At 38.3% G+C, this 19582-nt stretch overlaps 1 protein-coding gene across 1 annotated transcript in view; it reads left to right on the forward strand.

Moving 5' to 3' along the window:
* PARD3B (par-3 family cell polarity regulator beta) overlaps nt 1–19582 on the forward strand; it is a 1123121-nt gene that overhangs the window by 648503 nt on the left and 455036 nt on the right. The window contains exons 12-14 of the mRNA XM_017536909.2: nt 4681–4851; nt 9228–9360; nt 17919–18018. Of these exons, the coding sequence (XP_017392398.1) occupies nt 4681–4851; nt 9228–9360; nt 17919–18018 (404 nt within the window). The remainder of the gene's footprint in view (nt 1–4680; nt 4852–9227; nt 9361–17918; nt 18019–19582) is intronic.

Raw genomic sequence — 19582 nt, forward strand, 5'->3', positions numbered from 1 at the left:
ATAAAGGGTTTTAGCATGATGCACAGAGTGGAAAATCATTGTCATTAATATAGTGCCTTAATAATCTCTAGAAGTCTGAATTTAGAAGCAACATAGCATAAAGCATTTGTGTCCTTAGCTTTAGAGACGAGGAGACCTGGCTAGGACCATACTCTTTGACAAGTCACTTAATTTCTCTGAGCCTTCGTCTTTACATCTCCTAAATAGTAGAAAGTAGCATTTTTGTGTACCACAGAGTTGCTCTGAGAAATGAATGGGCAAAGCCTGGTGTCTATAGCCGTACCCACCTGAAGGCGTCCAATCTCGGAAGCTAAGAAGTGAATGGGCAAATATATGCAAAAGACATGCACAAGAACTAGCGTATATTAGATGCTCAGTAAAACAAAGATATCATACTCAAATGTTTGTCTCCTTGTCCACTGTGTGTCCTACTGTGATAGGACCAGTTAAAGATGATGAGACTGAAACCAGGCCAGGACATGGAGAAGACCTAATCTCATACCGGGTTTTTTTGTTCTGAAGCACATTGAAGAAGTTACATTTTGTCTTTACTCTTTTCTCCTGATTATTTTTAATATGTTTGTCTTCCCTTTGGGAATTTCCTTTACTTCTTCTAGCTTGAGGATGGATAGCGTTGGTTATAGGTGGCAGTGGCGCCAGAAGCAGGAAACATAATTGAACTCTTTTTGTTTAGAAGTCGGATGGAAGTAATACAGGAAGAAAAAGGAAAGGGAGGGAAGAAGGGAGTGAGAGAGAGAGAGAGAGAGGTGTGTGTTTGTGTTTGTGTGAGACTGTGTAAGTGTGATAGAATATTGGAAGCATGACCAAGATGAAATAAATATCCTAGAATTACCAAATAATATCCTTAAATTTTTGAATTCATTTATGTAAAGTCAATTGAAAGTTAATATTCTCATGCCTAAATATTTACTAGAATATAATATTAATTTTAAAAACCATAAAAAGCTAATTTTCTTTGTCCAAATTATTCCAAAGCAAATGGGACATATACAATTTTGGGAGAGATTTGATGAATTTTTGAATGAGCTCTTCATTGAGTCAACTTCATTTTAGGTCAAGACTGGACATAGACGTGCATGTATGGATGTTTCATGTTTCCTGTCTTTACGTCTTCTGTTGTGTGTCTGGATTTTATATTGTATTCCCTTCCAGGAGACATCTGGTAGCATATTGTTCTCTCCGGTTTTGAAAGTCTTTTCTTGAAGCAGTACCCCTTTAGGGACTAGTCATTGTCATTTATGTAGAAGACAGGCTGGCTCTATCTTCTACATAAGATATTGTTATTGGTGAACTCTCTTTTTGTTTGGGACTTATCTTCCACATAAGATAGAACTGTTCTATCTTCTAAATAAGATAGAATAGGGAACACTGTAGAATTCAGGACTTGGGCTATTCTGTTCCAACTCTGACCATAACTAGCTGAGCAAGTCTAGTATCTGTGGAAGTGCCTTTTCCTAATAGGTGTTCGATAAATGGTTTCTCATCCTCTCTGAGCATCACATTATTCATCTGTAAACAGAAGAGGTTGGACAAGATGACCTCTAAGGACCCTCCAGCTCTAAATTCTGTGATTATATTCTAAATGTTAGGACAACATGGTGCTTACTGGCATCACCATTAATGAAATTACACATCATTTATCTTACAAAGAAAAAGCAAACACCAATAACAACAGACCAGCCAACGCTGAAAATGAGAGCGCGTGCATTTTTATTGCGCCCACAACTCTCTGGTGAGGCTTATGATGAATGTGAATGTCTTTGAAAAAAAATTTCAGCTGCCCTGAGGTGACCTGAACTGTCTTTTTGTTTGGGACTTGGTTACAGGAAACATGTCTTACTTCAGTGTCATCCTGCATGTTTGAGAGTTAGAATGTAGCTGAAAACAAAAACAAATAAAATAAAAGTTTGTGCTTAATAACTGTTGATTTTACCAAAAAATAATGTTCTCCTATCTTCTTGTCTGTTGCCTGCCTCTTTACTCTGATCTTGTCTCATACTTCACAGAAAAGGTTCACAAGAGATTACCAGGTGGGAACTCACTCATATTTCCTTCCTTCCATCTGTAGAGGTACCCGTAAAACTTCCATCTTTATCCTGTTTCTTCCTGTCATAGCAGACGAGGTGTCCTGCAAAGACAAAGCACTGCAAAATCTGAACATTTCCTGCTAACCTCATTTCCTCGATTCAACTCTTCTGCTTCCTCCTCCTCTTTCAAAACCAAACATCAGTCTCCAGTCATCCTAAAAAGATTTTTAGTAACAAGATTCAGCCCAATAGTGCTCCTTTATCATATGACAATAGAACAGAATAATTTCTCAAGTTGTATCTCACTTCACGTAACCAAACTATTAAGGGTGTTTTTGTCGTTTTTTTTTTTTTTTTTTTTTTTTTTTCTTCTTAGAGGGAAACAAGATTTTCTTTCCCATTGCCCAGGCTGGAGTACAATGGCATGATCTTGGCTCACTGCAAGCTCCACCTCCTGGGTTCAAGTGATTCTCCTGCCTCAGCCTCCTGAGTAGCTGGGATTACAGGCATGCACCACCATGCCCGGCTAATTTTGTATTTTTAGTAGAGATGGGGTTTCTCCATGTTAGTCAGGCTGGTCTCGAACTCCCAGCCTCAGGTGATCTGCCCACTTCAGCCTCCCAAAGTGCTGGGATTACAGGCATGAGCCACCATGCCCGACCTGGCGTATCCCATTTTATGTAGCCTTATTCTTTTTTGTGTCTCACTCAAAATTGGATAACAGAAATGAAGAGATTTCTTTCTTGTTTGGCCTTTCCTGTAAATCTCATTTCCAGACTTGCTCCAAATTAGGGTAAAGGTTAAGTGAAGTGGGAAAACAAGAGGAAGGCAGGGGACATTCAGCTCTGAGGAGGCGGTCGCTTAAACGGTTTACATCTCTGACTTGACGCCCTTGTCTATTGATCCCATTGCCCTGCCGTCTCCATTTCTTACCTGAGTGGGTGTGTCCTCCTACTTGGGGGGCCTCTGCAATCCCACCCAGGTAGCTAACGCCCTCTCCAGCAGGTGGCGTGGGCAGTGCGTCTTCATGAGGGCGTTTGCTCTGGGGAACAACAGCTCTCACCAGGCTTTCTTTTCTCTGCCATCAGCAGAGGCACTTCCTCAGGCCATCTGCTACATTAGCCCAAGTTTAGCAACCCGTCCACATAGTTCCTCACCCAAAGCTGTCTGGTTGGTTTCTATTGTTCATTGTGTGTGTCTGGCTATCTCATTTCTTAGGAAGGTTTTTTTCTTTTCCATTTCATTCTGGTACTTTGACCACAAATCCCGGATACTTCTCACCGCAAGAACTCTTTAGTATTTTCCTTTCCCTACTTTAGTGTTGCATAGCTGTAGTCTAGAGACAAGAAACCAAGGGGTTTGTAGTGAGAGAACTAAAGAGTCAAGATTCATGAAATCCTTTGACTCACTTTTGTAGCCTAGAACAAGTTACATTTTTTGCCTCAGTTTCCTTTTCTGTAAAATGTTTATGAAAATACAAATCTACTTCAATTCTTGGGTTCTTTGAGAATCACTAAAGGTAATTTATGGAAGAATCCTCTGTAAGAGTAAACTGTTATACACACCTACTGTTATTTCTGTTAACTTTATTAGCAGCAGCAGTATGATGACATTCCTAATCACAGCTGGGCCTCACAGCAAGAACCTTCTACCTCAGTGTAGAATAGGTAGAGAGCATGTCCCCTGAGTCTGACTGTCAACATTTCAAGAGTCTTTGCTCTGGGGCTGCCTTTGGGGAAATGCACTGTGGTCCCTTCAAGTTCTTTTCTAGGCAGAGCAGCCATCCCAGTATGTCAGCTACTGCTCTAGGCCTGTGCTTGTGAGGGACTCCTGGCTGGAAATGGTCAGCGCCTCACTCACTGAGAAGTGAATGAGATGGCAGTCTGAGCTGCCTATTCATATGCCAAGGTTCTTTGTACTTTGTAGTAAGTGGTATTTCTTCCTGAAGATGCTGGGTGAAAGTACTCATCTGTCAGAGCCTCCTCGAAAAAAACCTTGACAATTCTTTATGTCAAGCTTTTCCACCATAATATATCAGGGCAAACTGATCCTTTTCTACACACCTCTGTGCGCTTTTGCAGATAAGCAACTCTGTGGTTGTGTTAGATAAAATACGTGATTTTTTTTTTAGCATGGTTCAGTAGAGCTAGCAATGATATGAGGAGACATGTTACCACTGTCAAACATACAGCATTTATGTACGATGTCTCTCTGTGCCTGAAAAGGCAAATTCTCATTTCAAGAGTCATGACTACCTCCTTTGGTTTCCAAACCCCCTTCCCTTGAGTCCACATCATGGTCTCTGCTGGAGCAAATGGCAGAATCAGGTCGGATTTGCATGCTTGCCAAAGAATTAGGGAAGAGGCATTACACAAATGTCTAAATTATTGCAGCTCAGGACTCTAAGATTTCTAAAAATACTTTCACACAATTCATTATTATTGGTATTTGTGACTATTTGAGAAGCTCCAGAACCTTTTTCTGCCATGGAAAATAAATCACTTCTAACAGCTGGGGTTTTTTGTCTTTTATTTTTTTTCTCATTTTTCAACTTGAACTTTTTTCCCCAAACACCACATGTCATCACGGTAGTTTCCCCTGTTGAATGCTTTTTTTCTTTCTGCTGCCTTAGGATGGTCGTCTGCGAATGAATGACCAGCTGATTGCAGTTAATGGGGAATCTCTTCTGGGAAAATCCAACAACGAAGCTATGGAAACACTTAGGCGGTCAATGTCCATGGAGGGAAACATACGAGGGATGATCCAGCTGGTGATTCTGAGGAGGCCAGAGAGACCAGTGGAGGTGAGGCAAATCTTGACTCTCCCAAGCAAGTTGCCCAAATTGCCACCAGAATATGCAGACTTCCATTCCTAGTATGGCAGCTAGATTCGTACTGATTTTCCAACAGGGAAAATATGCCCCAGAAGGGCTTTGATGGATTTGTGTGGGGAACAGGTGGTTGTATATTTTGGGTATAATGAAAAGGTGTAAAAATATGCATATAAAGTAAGTCATTTATCAAAAGTAACAGGTCTATAATTTCTGCCTTTTCCCCCAGAAATTTCAAGAGCTCTAACTTGTTCATAAACATCTTTATATAGTTTTTTGGTTGATATGCTAGCAATGTCCGTATCTTAGAAAGTGTCTAATCAGATGTGTACAATGTTTAATGTGAAGCTCATTATAATGCAATCAGCTCTCTGTATGCTCTTCTATAATCTGCATATGAATAATATGGACCTGAGACTTAACTAATGTAACGTTTGATTTATTAAATGAGCTGCCTGCTTGTGTTACTAAATAAATGGGAGTTTTGTTTTTTGAAATCTTTTATTATGATTTTTATAAGTTTTTTAAAATATCAAGAATATTTTCACTTACATATGGAGTCTTAAGAGTAGGATAGCTTTAATAATAATATTCCTAACATTATACATATAAACATAAAAATGCCTAAAACATTTTCTCTTATATATGAAGAGTAATTATTAAATGTTCCTAAAATAATATTAGAAAAAGGTAAGAAGAAAAAGTTAATAGTACTAAAAGTGAAGAAAAACATCAGCAAATCACACATTTTATTATATCAGGATATTCTCTAAGGCCAAATTGTGTTTGTGTAATACAATAATATGCACAGTAAAAGAAAACTATTTTAAAACTAATATAAAATACTAGTTTTAATAATGAGTTCAACTTAAAAATTTAAAAATAAGCTTTATTAAGTTAATCAAGGGTAAATGGTAGTGGGGCTCATCGTAGTTAAAAGCTTCATCTCTGGAGTTTCAAATTGCTTGGGTTACAATCCTAGGTTTACCATTTCCTGGCTATGTAAGTACATGCATAATTGAGTGCTCAGTATTCATAGTGACAGATATTGTTGTCTGTTTTATCCCTTAATGCGTCCTTGGTTCCTGCATGTAGTACTTTCTTAATAAATATTGAGTGAATGAAAATGTCACATCTGAGACTACTTCATCTCAGATGTGAAAGTAAACTTAAGTAGTAAAGTTAAAACTATATCTTACCTCGTTCCATTATCAGCCACTGGAAAGGAACAACTGTACCTTTTATACTCTCCTTTATATAGCCTTGTAGATGTTATATAAATTTAAATTGTCCAATTACTAGAGACTAAATATAATGAACTCATTTTCAACATTTGCGTCTGCTTAAGTGACAGTGTTCCATAAATATTTAATGGGCTTCACTTCTGTACCTAGTTGTAACATCCTTATCTGCCACTTCCTGCCCTGAGAGAATTGATCCCATCTGGTTTAGGATGGTCATTTACTCTAGAGCGCTAGGACTCCACGGAACCCATTTATTGAAGTGAGTCGAAAGGATGGACCGTGAACGCCTGAGTCATCCCTTCTGCGCATCTGCATATCAGATCTCCCTTCAAACTTTTTAAACAAAGATACCTCAACTAATAGAAGAGTCTAGAAGAGACTGCTATAGCATACCATACCTGTGCAAACAGGAAAAGTTAGAAAATGACTGTGGTTCTAAAAGAGTTCGTAGATGCCAGCAGATTGGTGTTATACATTTTGGCTCATCGAGCTAGCACACTTGACCATTTGCATTCCCCTTTACTGCAGGTATTTTCATTTTAATTCTCACGCTCTGATGTGGATTGGCATTATTCCAGCAGAGGAAAGTATGAAACTTTCTTTTGTTGCCCACCCTCAGAAGTGTCTTGTTAATGTAGATCACCAGGGAAATGATCAAGAATAGGAACTGGGTCAAAAAGCAATTTTTATCAGGACATTTAAACAAGATCCCTAATATTTACATGCTTTCCATGGGGAATGAGCAGGCACTTGGCTCTCTGCTACTGAGCATCTCTGAGGTACCCATAAAGATTAAAGAGCATTATTTCTTATAAAGAAAGAAGACTAATGTACAGTTTATCTTTATTAAATTTTTAAAAATTACAACTATTTGATCTGCAAATCTGTGTTTCACTGTGTCAGAGCATATTTTGTGTGCTCATGTTTTTGCTGTATTCTCTGGTGGAACAGCACTTGTCCTCTAGTACAATAAAAAAAACATCTATAACCTAGAAAAAGGTCTCAGCACTGTTGATACATTCAGGCAAATCAATTAGTTGGATTTTCCAGGATTACCAAAATGGTTGCTTGAACGTTATATACATTGATATTTCAAAAATTGAAGAAGCTACTTAAGAAAAGTCAAAATATATAGTTGTTGGGGGTTTTTCCCACATTACCCAGATGTACAAGATATGTAAACAGTTTTGATGAGGACCTTGTGAAGAATACATAATGAGCCCTTGATTGAATCAAAATCATTTTAAACAGAAACATATTTTTCAGAGGATGAGCTTGAGGTTCAATTGTAATTCTATTTGAGCCTGGAGACTTGGTATTAAAAAATGGGTTATGACCTGATTTTGTTTTTCCCTTCCCCAAAACATTTCCCTCCCTGCTGCCAGCTTATCGTGGCAGAAGCAGAATATGTTTTAAAATCCATTATATTTTTTATTGGCTGGGACACTAATGGAGGGCTCTGCGACAGCTCTATTTTACAGGCTGAATACTTTAATTAGGCTGGTTACTGATCAGTTGTTGGGATATCGATTGTGTCATTTATCAAAGAACTGGGGAAGCAGAAATTTTTGTTTGTTTGTTTTTGTTGTTATTGTTAAAACACAAGGCTGTGCAAAGCAAGTCCCACCTCTCTTTCCTGCTAGAGCTCCAGCTTTAATTTAGGACGAGCTTGCCTCCTATACCAGGTTCAGTTTGACAAGCAGTTCAGAAGAAAGGGTAATACGTTGGGTATGGGAAAAGTGTTACAAGCCTTGACAAAAAGCTAAAGGACCTGCAGCTGCTGAAAACATTTTAATTACTAAGAATGCAAAAATGGAATGTTTTAGATATTTTGTTTGACTAGCTAGACATTGAATTTTTGTAACTAAAGAGGAAAACATAAATCCAATGCATGGTTTTAGCCATATGCTGTTCTCAGAAGAGCTTTGGGGATCAGGTGGGTGTTCCTGTTTGTGGCACATTCTTCTCACAAATGGTCAAGGGAATAGCCATGAGATGGCTTCCAAATCATTTACTTCGTTAAAATCCATTATTAAGGCCTGGTGTGGTGGTCCACGCCTCTAACCCCAGCATGTTCGAAGGCCGAGTTGGGTGAATCACCATGTCAGTAGTTCCAGACCAGCCTGGCCAACATGGTGAAACTCCATCTCTACTAAAATTACAGAAACTTAGCTGGGTGTAGTGGTGGGTGCCTGCAATCCCAGCTACTCAAGAGGCTAAGGCAGAAGAATCGCTTGAACCTGGGAGGCAGAGGTTGGAATGAGCAGAGATCCTGCCCCTGCACACCAGCCAGGGTGACACAGTGAGACTCCATCTAAAAGAAAAAAACTGCTACTAAGACAAATAATACAAACAAGAGCAAACCCCAATTCTCTTTGCCCCAATCTTCTTGAAAAAATAGTTCAGAGTTCTTTATAATCAGCCTCATCCGAGTCCCCCTTCAGCACCTGTGGAAGATGGATCATAGGGGTGTTATTCTGGGTACAGCAGTTTTCAAAAAACTGTGAATGTGTTTACAGACTGTAAAAATCAAAACAGGAAGGGGAAATCCGGGGCGGGGGGCACCCTCAGGAGAACTGCTGTCTGGCATTGTCACAGCGGTTTGGTTTAGCTCCTGGCCAAAGACTTAGCATCTGCACAGGGACACACTGGTGGCATTTCAGCGGTGAATCTGCTTGAGTTCTGACTTGTCCTAGAGCATATGCACTTAGGCGCAGAGAGGGAGGGGAACCAGCTGGTTGGCAGAGAAACACCCTTGGCATGAACTCTATTCTTGTGTTGACACTGCCACAAGCTGTACTCCCAGATGGAAGGAAATTTGAAAGAAGCCAGTTGTAAGTGGGAAAAGAGAATAATAAAGTTAATCCTCTTTTGTGTTGGCTATCAGCACTCCTAATCCTTAGCCCCACATTGTCAGTACTTTTTATTTTATACTCAAAGATGTTTTCACTGATAGGACCATTTTGATATTCCACAGTTGGAGGACTTAAGTGCAACAGACTCTTGAAAGACTATTCATAAATCGATCATTCTTTCATTTTGCATCAGCTGACCAAGTTGGAATATATTAAAAATGCAAATGTAATTTTTATTTTCATCCCTTAGGATCCTGCAGAGTGTGGGGCATTTTCCAAGGCGTGCTTTGAGAACTGTCAAAATGCTGTAACCACCTCTAGGCGAAATGATAATAGTACCCTGCATCCACTTGGCACTTACAGTCCACAAGACAAACAGAAAGGTAAGAGTCTATCCATTTTTATCCACTGCAAATGGAGTGAGAAAACACAAAAGTGCCTTTTCTATCTAAAGGGGAAAAAAATAAAGGAGTAAAGGGGAGTTAATTAGACTAAGTGCAGACTTTGTTACTCAGAGTCACAAACACTGAGAGATTGGGGGGAGAGCTGACTCAGAACTTGTGAATCAGATTCCTGGCAGTGCCTCTAGTTTAAGTGACAGTTTCTGTGCTTGCTGCCCCAAACATGGAGGGTTATATATAAAACAAACGATCACTGGAGAATTAAAGATGGCAGACTGTTATTTTGTAAGCTCTTCTAATATTGGAAGTTACCAAGTGTAAATAGCTAACTACCAACTTTTAAAATGGATGGATTGATAATCCATGAAATGGTCATAGCATAATTCACAGATTATATTGGATTCTAATATGAGTGTGGTAAATGGCTAAATATCCTAACCTGAAACCATCTTGTGATGGTTGGAATGTTCTTGTTATTGCCTTGCTACAGTCTTCTCTTATTATCTGATGTGGATCACATTTCTAGTAGACTCCAGATGTAAAAAATCTGGGTTTTCCTCTTTGTTTTTCAAAGTACATACATCAGGTCACCAAGAAAAATTGTTTTATCCCCCTGTATCTCTTTTCTTTAACAACTTACATTTTTTATATTGCAAAAACAATACATATTCATTGCAGAAAATTTAGAGAAAATAAATTTAAAAATTTAATTTTACTCATACTTCTATCAATCAAAGATCCTAATCAGTAACATTTTATGTGTATCTTTCTGGACTTTGTTATGAAAATATTTATACAAAAAATGAAATAATGAAATGTATGTAATGTTTAGGAAGTTGCTTTTTAAATTAAGAGCACATTATATGCCTCTTACTTAGTCATTGAATATTTTTCTTCAAGATCACATTTAGTAGTTGCATGGTGTCTTTTGAAGGCAAGTACCATACATTATGTAATCAATTTCTTATATTTTGAACACTGAAGATGTTATAATTTAACTGTGTGGGAACAAGTTCCAAGCTGTGAAATTACTCCATCCTAACATACTTGTAAATCTGAGGTGGCTCTAGAATTAAATTGTCTCATTAGAATGGGATGTTGTTGTTCACTCGGAATTCCTCTATTTTAGCAAGAGTCGTAGCAACAGCTGCTACCATTTATTAAGTGTCTGTTGGATACTGTCTGTTTATTACTGTCTGTTGGATACTGTGTTGAGCAATTTGCATGCAGACTGTAAAGTGGGTAATATTATCTTCGTTTTACAGATGAAAAACTAGAAAGTCAGAGGGAGTAAATAATTTACCCAAGAATGCATATTTGATACATGCAGAGTCTGGATTCAATTCTTGTCTCCCTGACTTCAGTTTGTCTCCCAAACCACAGCATGGGTCTGACTTACATTGGTCTCTTGAAACACTGGAGTCCTTTCACCTACTGAGAATGCCCATTAGAAGCTGACTTTAGGCTGGGTGTGGTGGCTCACACCTGTAATCCCAGTACTTTGGGAGGCCGAAGTGGGCAGATCACCTAAGTTTGGGAGTTCAAGACAAGGCTAGCCAACACAGCAAAACCCCGTCTCTACTAAAAAGGTATACAAAAAACTTGCCAGATTTGAGGATACATTCCTGTAATCCCAGCTATGCAGGGGAAAAAAAAAAAAAAAGAAGCTGACATTACTTAGTATACAGATACAAAAATACTCAGCATGTCTTTTTTCATCTTAAAGAAATTAAAAATTTTCTTGACAGGACAAAATTGCCTTTTGAAATCTTAAATTGCAGTAGGAAAAGAGCCTGGGAAAGGAATAGCAAATTTTCTGCAAAATAAAACAGCCTTCTTTCTACCTTGAGATCATGAATGTGGACATTTTTATTAAAATATCTAGCCTTTATATAACTTGATTGGCATTTAATTCTCTAGCAACATGTGACCCAGTACCTATCTAAGTGTAGAGTTTAATTTCTAGTTACACCAATGACACCCAAATGAACAGTAAGCACCTTTCCTTTCATTGTTAATATCTATAAAATACAGTTATGTGCCACATAATGACAGGTCAACAACAGACCACATATATCATGGTGGTCCCACAAGATTATAATGGAGCTGAAAAATTCCTAATGCTATACTATACTTTTTATTATCATTTTAGAGTGCACTTATGAAAAAAAATTAAAAAAAAAAAAAAAAGGTAGCTGTAAACAGCCTTAGGCAGTTCCTTCAGGAGGGATCCAGAAGAAGGCATTGTTATCACAGGAGACGACAGCTCCGTACCTGTTAGTGCCCCCAAACACCTTCCAGTGGGACAAGATATAGAGGTAGAAGACAGTGATATTGATGATCCTGACCCTATCTAGGCCTAGGCTAATGTGTGTTTGTGTCTCAGTTTTTACCAAAAAAGTTTAAAAGGTTAAAAAAAAAAAGTATAATAGGAAAAGCTTATAGAATAAAGACATAAATAAAAAATATTTTTCTATAGTTGGACAATGTGTTTATGTTTTAAGCTGTTATTACAAAAGATCCAAAAAGGTAAAAAAAATAAAATTTATAAAGTAATAAAGTTACTGAGATTAAGTATATTTATAAATTTAGTGTAGCCTAAGTACATTGTGTTTGTAATGTTCACGGTAGTGTGCAGCAGCCTCCCAAGCCTTCAGATTTACTTATCCTCCCTTACTGACTCACCCAGAGCAACTTCCAGTCCTGCAAGCTCCATTCATGTTACTTGTCCTATGCAGCTGTACCATTTTTATCTTTTATACTGTATGTTCACTATAGCTTTTCTGTTTAGATACACAAATACTACTGTGTTATAATTGCCTTTAGTATTCAGTAAATGCAGTACAGGATTGTAGCTTAGGAGCAATAGGCTATACCACAGAGCTTATGGGGTTAGTGGGCTAATCCTTCTAGGTTTGAGTAAGTATACTATGATGTTGGTATAGGACAAAATTGCCTAGGGACGTTTTTCTCAGAACTTATCCACTTATCCTCACTAAGTGACATACAGCTCTTTCATTCTTGAGGTGATACACAATGTAGTTTCAGAAGACATTGAGATACTTAAGTAAATGGAATAATATCTCTGCAAAGAATAGCAAAGGCAAAACTAATGAAAGCATAGAAGTAGTTAAAGTGTAAGGATACACGCAGAAAAAATATTAAATAATACAATCCATTCCAAGCACATGCTAAAAATACAATACGACAATAATTTGCCTTGGAACATCAGTAGAATATTCAGGCTCAGTGTATGTTCTGTACAAATAGTCCTTTGGGCACAAGTGGCCCCAGACAACCACAGGGAGATTTTGTCTGTTCTTTTCTTCCCAGGGCATAGATTTAGGTAGAACAATTTTTAGATCAGTGGGAAAAAAAAAAAAAAAAAACGTATAAATTAACTATCTACAAGGTTCCTGTTTCTCTTTCTTCCCCACCTCAATTTTCCGAGTTAACATAACAAATTTATTTACTTTAAGAAGCTACTCCATTAAACATTATTTTTTTTCAAAAGTAGAGAAAATCTATTCTTATATTTTCTTTGTGGATCTGTGCTACACTACCACATTATAAGATTTAGGCCTATCAAAACACAGACTCATTACATTTTCATTGTTAGAGGCCAGTGGATGAAATTTTCTTACTTTTTATGTAAACATGTTGATTTAGAGACCAAAAAGTTACCACAGAATTTATCAACATGATGCTATAAAAGACTACCATGAGCATCACCTCTTCGTAATATTAATGACATTTTATATTTGAGGAACTATTGGGAGCTCCTGAGTTTCAGAACCATGTCAGGTGGTAGCAGGCCACTAAGGCTTATAAAACCTCAGTGCCAGTTTTACGAGGACCTTCCACTGCCCCTACCACTTTTTTCAAGGACCTTCCTTAGAAAAACAAGATTAACTTGACAAAATGTAATGTTTCGTGAGGAGAGGAACCGTTGCAGCCAAAACATTGACCTTTTTTTCTTTCCTTTTTCCTTTCCTTTGTATATTTAAAAATCTAATGTTGGTATTCTGTGTTCCATTTATTTTTGTAATAATAGTACATCCCACCCACAGTTCTTGGTTTTTTCATTTTTTTAAAATTCTTTTCAAGCTGTTACACAGAGAAAAAGACATTTTTAGAACTAATGTTTGTGGAAATCGTAACACCAGAAAATTCACATTTGTATTGAAGAATTGCTAACAATGCCTGTAGTGAAATAAGTGTGGTGCTTCAAGATGGTAATAGGGACAGAAGTTGTGTCCCAAGGGTTTACTATAAAATCCTATTAAGCATTGGAATGTTAATGAAATGCACCAACACTGTATTTTCTGAGGAATCTTGCTGGCAGATCTTACCCTGGGCCAAGGAATCGCCTTGTGCAGTTTGCCTCTGGTTAGTATTCCTCTCATGTCACTGCACTTGTCTCCCCAATATAGCTCTTCTCCTGCTTCTTCCTTTCAGCTCAAGTGCACTCCTGTCTTAGGCACCCACTGCCCCCCTAGTCTGCCCAGCATCACCCACTGAGTGAGACCTTTCATCTCCATCTCAAATCAAATACTGTGGTTTTGTAACCTGTCTCAGTGGATCCATATTCCCTGGGGTCCTCTGAGACACATCATAGGAGAATTATTTCTAATGTGTATCTCCCTGGGAACCAGTATGTACCTATCCCTCTATAGCATGTAAAGCACTGCCTCTGGAATGGCAATCCAAGATTGAATTATACATTCCAATTTGGCTAATGTTTATGGGGTACCTCCAGTGTGCAGAAGATGAATGCAGTGCTATTATCGTCCTTAAGAATCGTCTGAAACAGGGGTCAAAATCGTTGTCCTTAAGATGCAGGATAGTAAATATTGCATGTTTTGGACTGTAGGTCTCTGTCACTACTCAACCCTGCCATTGTAGGGCACAAGCACTCATAGGCAATATATAAACAAATTAGCACGGCTGTCAGTGAAACGTTATTTGCAAAGGCAGGTGGCAAGCTGGTTTTGGACCAGGGCCATAGCTTGCTGACCTCTTATCTAAAGTCATGATCTCTTTTCACCCATTCTTTTCTGATGTGGCCTTGGTAGGATAGAGCCCACAAAACAAATAACAACAAAAGGTGATAATTAAAAAGAAGAGCCATTTGGCCATCAATGAAGTAATGACCAGAGGGTGCCCTGTCAACATTCATAGGCGTATATATGTATGAAATGACCATCGAGAAGACTGTACCTTGTACACTTAATGAAATCCAGAAATAATATTATAGGAGAAAAGAATTCCAGACTTTTACACTGAAACAAGGGCTTAACAAATGTGTTTAGGTCCCAAGGGAAATGAAAATTCCTTATAGCATATGAATATGTATAAAAAATGTAACAAGGATAGAGTCAACAAATAAGATACCTACCTCAACAAATAAGATACTTTCCTCTGCACCTATCACTACACTTACAAATAAAACAAATAAGTGGTTCACATGAGTGTCATAAAAAGTAAAGTTAATGATTGTAATCAGACTTGAAGTAACCAGAGAATAGGCTGTAGAAGACATGGAAAAGGAGAAAGAGGAACAAGAGGAGAAAGTTATCTACAGTCTAGTAAAAGAAATAGACATAGATAAATAGATAATAGCTAGATATATAAACAATAAATATATACATAGTTTTTATTAGAACTGTAGAGCAATAAATACATAGTTCATTGCATAAGTGGCATTTGATAAATGTTATCCAAAAGTTACTTTACATAATATTAAGTAACAGATAAACCTAAAATGTCAGTGGATCGATAAAGACTGTGAAAGTCTATTTCTTGGTCGTATCACTGCCCAACGAGGTTTGGCAGCTGTGCTCCATGCAGTGATTGTAGGACCTAGGCTCCTTCCATTGGTGGCTGGGCACCTCGTCACCTGCCTTTCAGATGATGTGGTTGGGGAAAGGAAGAGAGTGAGGAAGGTGCACCCTCTCATAACCATTGAGACTGGGAATGATATTTATCATAGCAGCCCCCATTCCATTTGCAAGAACCAGCCTAGGGACAAAGAGATCAGAGCACTGATGTCCAGCTGTATGCCCAGGAAGAGAGGAAGGGCACCAAGGGACACTAGTCTTCTCTGCCACTGTTATAAAAGTGACAGATCCTTGGCAACAGTGGAAACTTCATAGTGAAGGTGATATTTGAGGTGGACCTTGGGAGAAGGATAGGACTTTCACAGGTAGAATAAGTTTTGCAGTTATATAAGCAAAGATACTAAGGCAGGAACACCCAGGGTGTGGTCAGGGAATGGTAAGCTAATGTGTAATGGGAGATAAAGTTGTTTACCAGAATCATAGATGTTTATTCCATAAGCAATGTGTGCATCTGAAGTGATTTTGAGCCACATGTTACCTGATCACAAATACGTTCACCACCACTATGGAAGATGGACCGAGGCTGAGGACAGAAGATGAGAGTCAGCAGAAAGGAAGTCGTCCCAGTGTATCCATTGTCCCCAATTTATGTGAAAGTCCTCCTGCTCGGTTTCTCTTAGTAAGTCTTGAATGCCTGACTGCTGCCACCACTACCAAATCAAGGGGCCCCTAGGGGTGGAGGTGGTGCAGAGGCACAGTGTGGGCTGCCTTTGTGCTCCTTTCTCCTGGTCACCTCCTTAGCAGATCTGCTTCCTGGTTCATTCCCAGGGGCATGTCAGCATGGCTAATAACTACCTCCACATCAGTCGAGTGCCCAAGGCAGAGCTTGGACCATTTCCTTGTCCAGTGTATTTATCAGGGTTCTCCCAGAAACAGAAACAGAGTGTGTGTGTGTGTGTGTGTGTGTGTGTGTGTGTGTGTGTGTGAGAGAGAGAGAGAGAGAGAGAGAGAGAGAGAGAGAGAGAAAGAGAGAGAGAAAACAGATTGGAACTGGTTTGCATGATCATGGAGACAGCCATATCCCAAGATCTGCAAGGTGAGTCAGCAAGCTGGGGTTGCAGAAGAGTTGATGGTGCAGTTTGAGTCTGAAGGCCTGAGAAGCCGAAAAGCTGATGGTATGGTTTCAGTCTAAAGGCAAACGGGCTTGAGACTCAGGAGGACCCGCTGTTTTCCTTTGAATCTGAAGACAGGAAAAAGCCAATGTCCCATGTCAAAGTCACTCAGGCAGGAGGAATTCACTGTTATTCAGGAAAGAGGCAGTCTTTTGGTTCTATTTATGCCTTTAAGTGATTAGACAAGGCCCACCATGTTAGAGAGGCAGTATACCGATTTAAATGTAAATCTTGTTTAAAAACACCCTCACAGAAGCTCCCAGAATAATATCTAAGTACCCTGTGGCCCAGTGAGGTTGGCATATAAACTTAACCAACACATCAGCCATGTGGACAAGCCAAAGCAGGTTGGGTCACCAACAGCAGTTCTCAAGGACAGAGAAGTTTGTCTCTTATTCTGTCACTCAGGGACAAATCAGGTACATGTCTTATCAAAGATGTCACTGTAATATGTATACAGTAGAATTTACAATCTATGGAATAATAATTTTATGTTTACTTAACAGTTTGCATTTACAAATCACTGCTTAAGTATAATTTAATTCTCATATTCCTCCAGTAAAGGTATTCTTGTTGCCACTGTATGGATTTGAAAACTGAGGCTTGGAGAAGTTGAGTAATTTGTCAAGTTCACATAGTGGTAGGGTTGGAAACATGGCAGCCTTGCTCCAAAACCATACGCTTAGCCAGGATGTTCTATAATGCTTTGCATACACTAGTGAATATGGTTAGTAATTATGAGCATTCGATGAAATAATGTACGAGGCTTAGTAGAGTATCTGCTATACAATAAGATCTCAACAACCTTACTTGTTATTAGTTATGGTGATGCTAGGGGTACATGTCTGTTTTTCCAGTACAGAACAGACTGCAGAAGTATATATTTTTAGTAGGTGGGAAAACCAGGATTTAGATCCCTGTCTTTTCGATTTCAGGCCTTAAACTCAGGTGTCTCCGTTATGGCACAGATGGAGAAAAAAAGAGAGCGTGCGCGCGCGCGCGCGCGCGTGTGTCTGTGTGTGTGTGTGTGTGTGTGTGTGTGTGTGTGTGTTTACCTCCACTATATCTAAATGATGATATACTATATCTCATGATTTTTTAGAAGAAGTTTTTGCTACTGAAGCAAATGCTTTAATCACCATATAATCCAGAGTGTTCACGATAGAGTCTTGTTTACAAAAATGATTAGGCATAAAAGAGATGACTTTGTTCATCTTCCACAAATCACAGGTAATGAGTTTGTGTCAGCCTTTTGTTGGTGGGAAAAGGTAGTCAAGATACATGGAGTGGGTTTGCTGGGGGTTGCCAGCAGGTCACTAGTGTAAAAACATATTAGCAGGCTTAGATTTCCTCATACAAGCGGTATTCATCCTCATAAGGATCCCTCAGTTCTGGGTGAGGACTTATTTATTTCAGGGCTGGTTTATGTGTTGGTTAAAGCTGTGTCTGAGAGAGAGACTGAAACCAAACCAGGCATTGAATGGTTCTGCTTCCACTTTATACAGCTTCATTTGTTCTTTGTTTATAGACCTATTGCTGCCCAATGACGGATGGGCCGAGAGTGAAGTTCCACCTTCTCCAGCACCACATTCTACTCTGGAATTGGGCCTCGAAGATTACAGCCACAGGTATTGATAAAATGATATATCGTAAATGTTCCTCGTTATTGTTTTTCTGGGAGAACACAGCAGCCTTTTTCAGCAACCTTATTTTAACTCTATTTCTTTCTGGAATGGAAATCTTATAGTATCTATAATTCCTTTCCACCAAAAGCTTCAGTGAAAGTTTCTCATAGCTAATAGCTTAGATTGGGCATATTTTGCCTCCTGGTATTTGTTAAGATTCACCTTACGTTATTAAAATACTTAAGAAAGTGGTTGAACTTTCTTTTACAAATTTAAAAGCTAGAGCAGTGGAGCTCAAAGAAAAGTTACATGGGAAGATATAAAACAAAACTGAGAAAATATAAAGCTTACGGTTTTTATTAGTAATTGGCAAGCCCTAAAGGTATTTTTAAAATAGATGTTCTAAGAAAGTTAATGGAATCTAAAAATTAAAGCAATACCATATATAATCTAAAATATTGAAAAGGGTACCCAATATTATATCCATTCTGTAATAGAAACTAAAAAAAAATCAATAATTTTTAGAATCACACAAGCATGAGAGAGATTTACTAAGCATACACACTGTTTGACTAGGGGAATTCATAGATTTTGTTCTGATGAGTTTTAAAAATCATTAAATTGTCCCTTTGCTATTTTCTGTATTTATTATGGCTGTTAGAAACTGTGTATTTTATTCCATTCTGTGTCCCATGATAATCCTGTGAAATTTCTTCATTTTTCTTGCAGCAATGCTGGTGTCATTCCTATTGTGTTTTTTAATACAGTCTGCTAAAAATAAAGCACCGTGCCAAGAGTATAGCTAACTCTGTTAGGTGGAAGCTCACCTATATTTAGCTATCGCTGATTCTTACACTTTTGAAGTTAGTTATCTTGCTAATTACAGTTTCGTGAACTAGATTGATAATCACAGTAATATTCTAGATCAGTATCTCTGGGGGTTTCATGAAAGAAAATGTGGACCTATTTAATTTTGTCCATTTATTTCCATTACCTGCCTTGACTATGAATTGAAAATGACAGTTTGGTGGCATAAAAAAGGCCATTTAAAACATAATTTCATTTGTTCTACCTTACTGTTTTTCCTGTATATATATATATATATATATATATATATATATATATACACAAAACAGTTGGGGTTGTGCAAAGCTGAATCAGATATAAACTTCAGGAAGCTGGTAGACTGTCAGGTAGATTCATGGGACAACTAGAACACAAGGGTTCCAAGTGATATTTGCCAGAAGGTGTAGATAAAATGCTCTGGGCATCCAAGGCAGAGGAAAATGCCTCCAGGTAAAGGAATCAGGGAAAATGCTATGGGAAAAGTGTCATTTGAGCTGAACCTTAACTCATGAATAGCAGGTGGACATAAGATGAGCCCAGGAAGAAAGGGCATTTGGGAAGGGAAGGGGAGGCAGAAAAACAGCACAGAGGTGGGAGAGTAAATTGATTTACAAAACTTGGGGGTGATCAGCCAGGTGATAAAGCCCAGAATGCAAGAATAAGGTACACAGACTTCATTTGGTAGATAGTAAATCTTTTTTCTTTTTCTTTTTTTTTTTTT

Source organism: Cebus imitator, unplaced genomic scaffold (genome assembly GCF_001604975.1).
Source record: "Cebus imitator isolate Cc_AM_T3 unplaced genomic scaffold, Cebus_imitator-1.0 Scaffold101, whole genome shotgun sequence".
Classification (NCBI taxonomy): Eukaryota; Metazoa; Chordata; class Mammalia; order Primates; family Cebidae; genus Cebus; species Cebus imitator.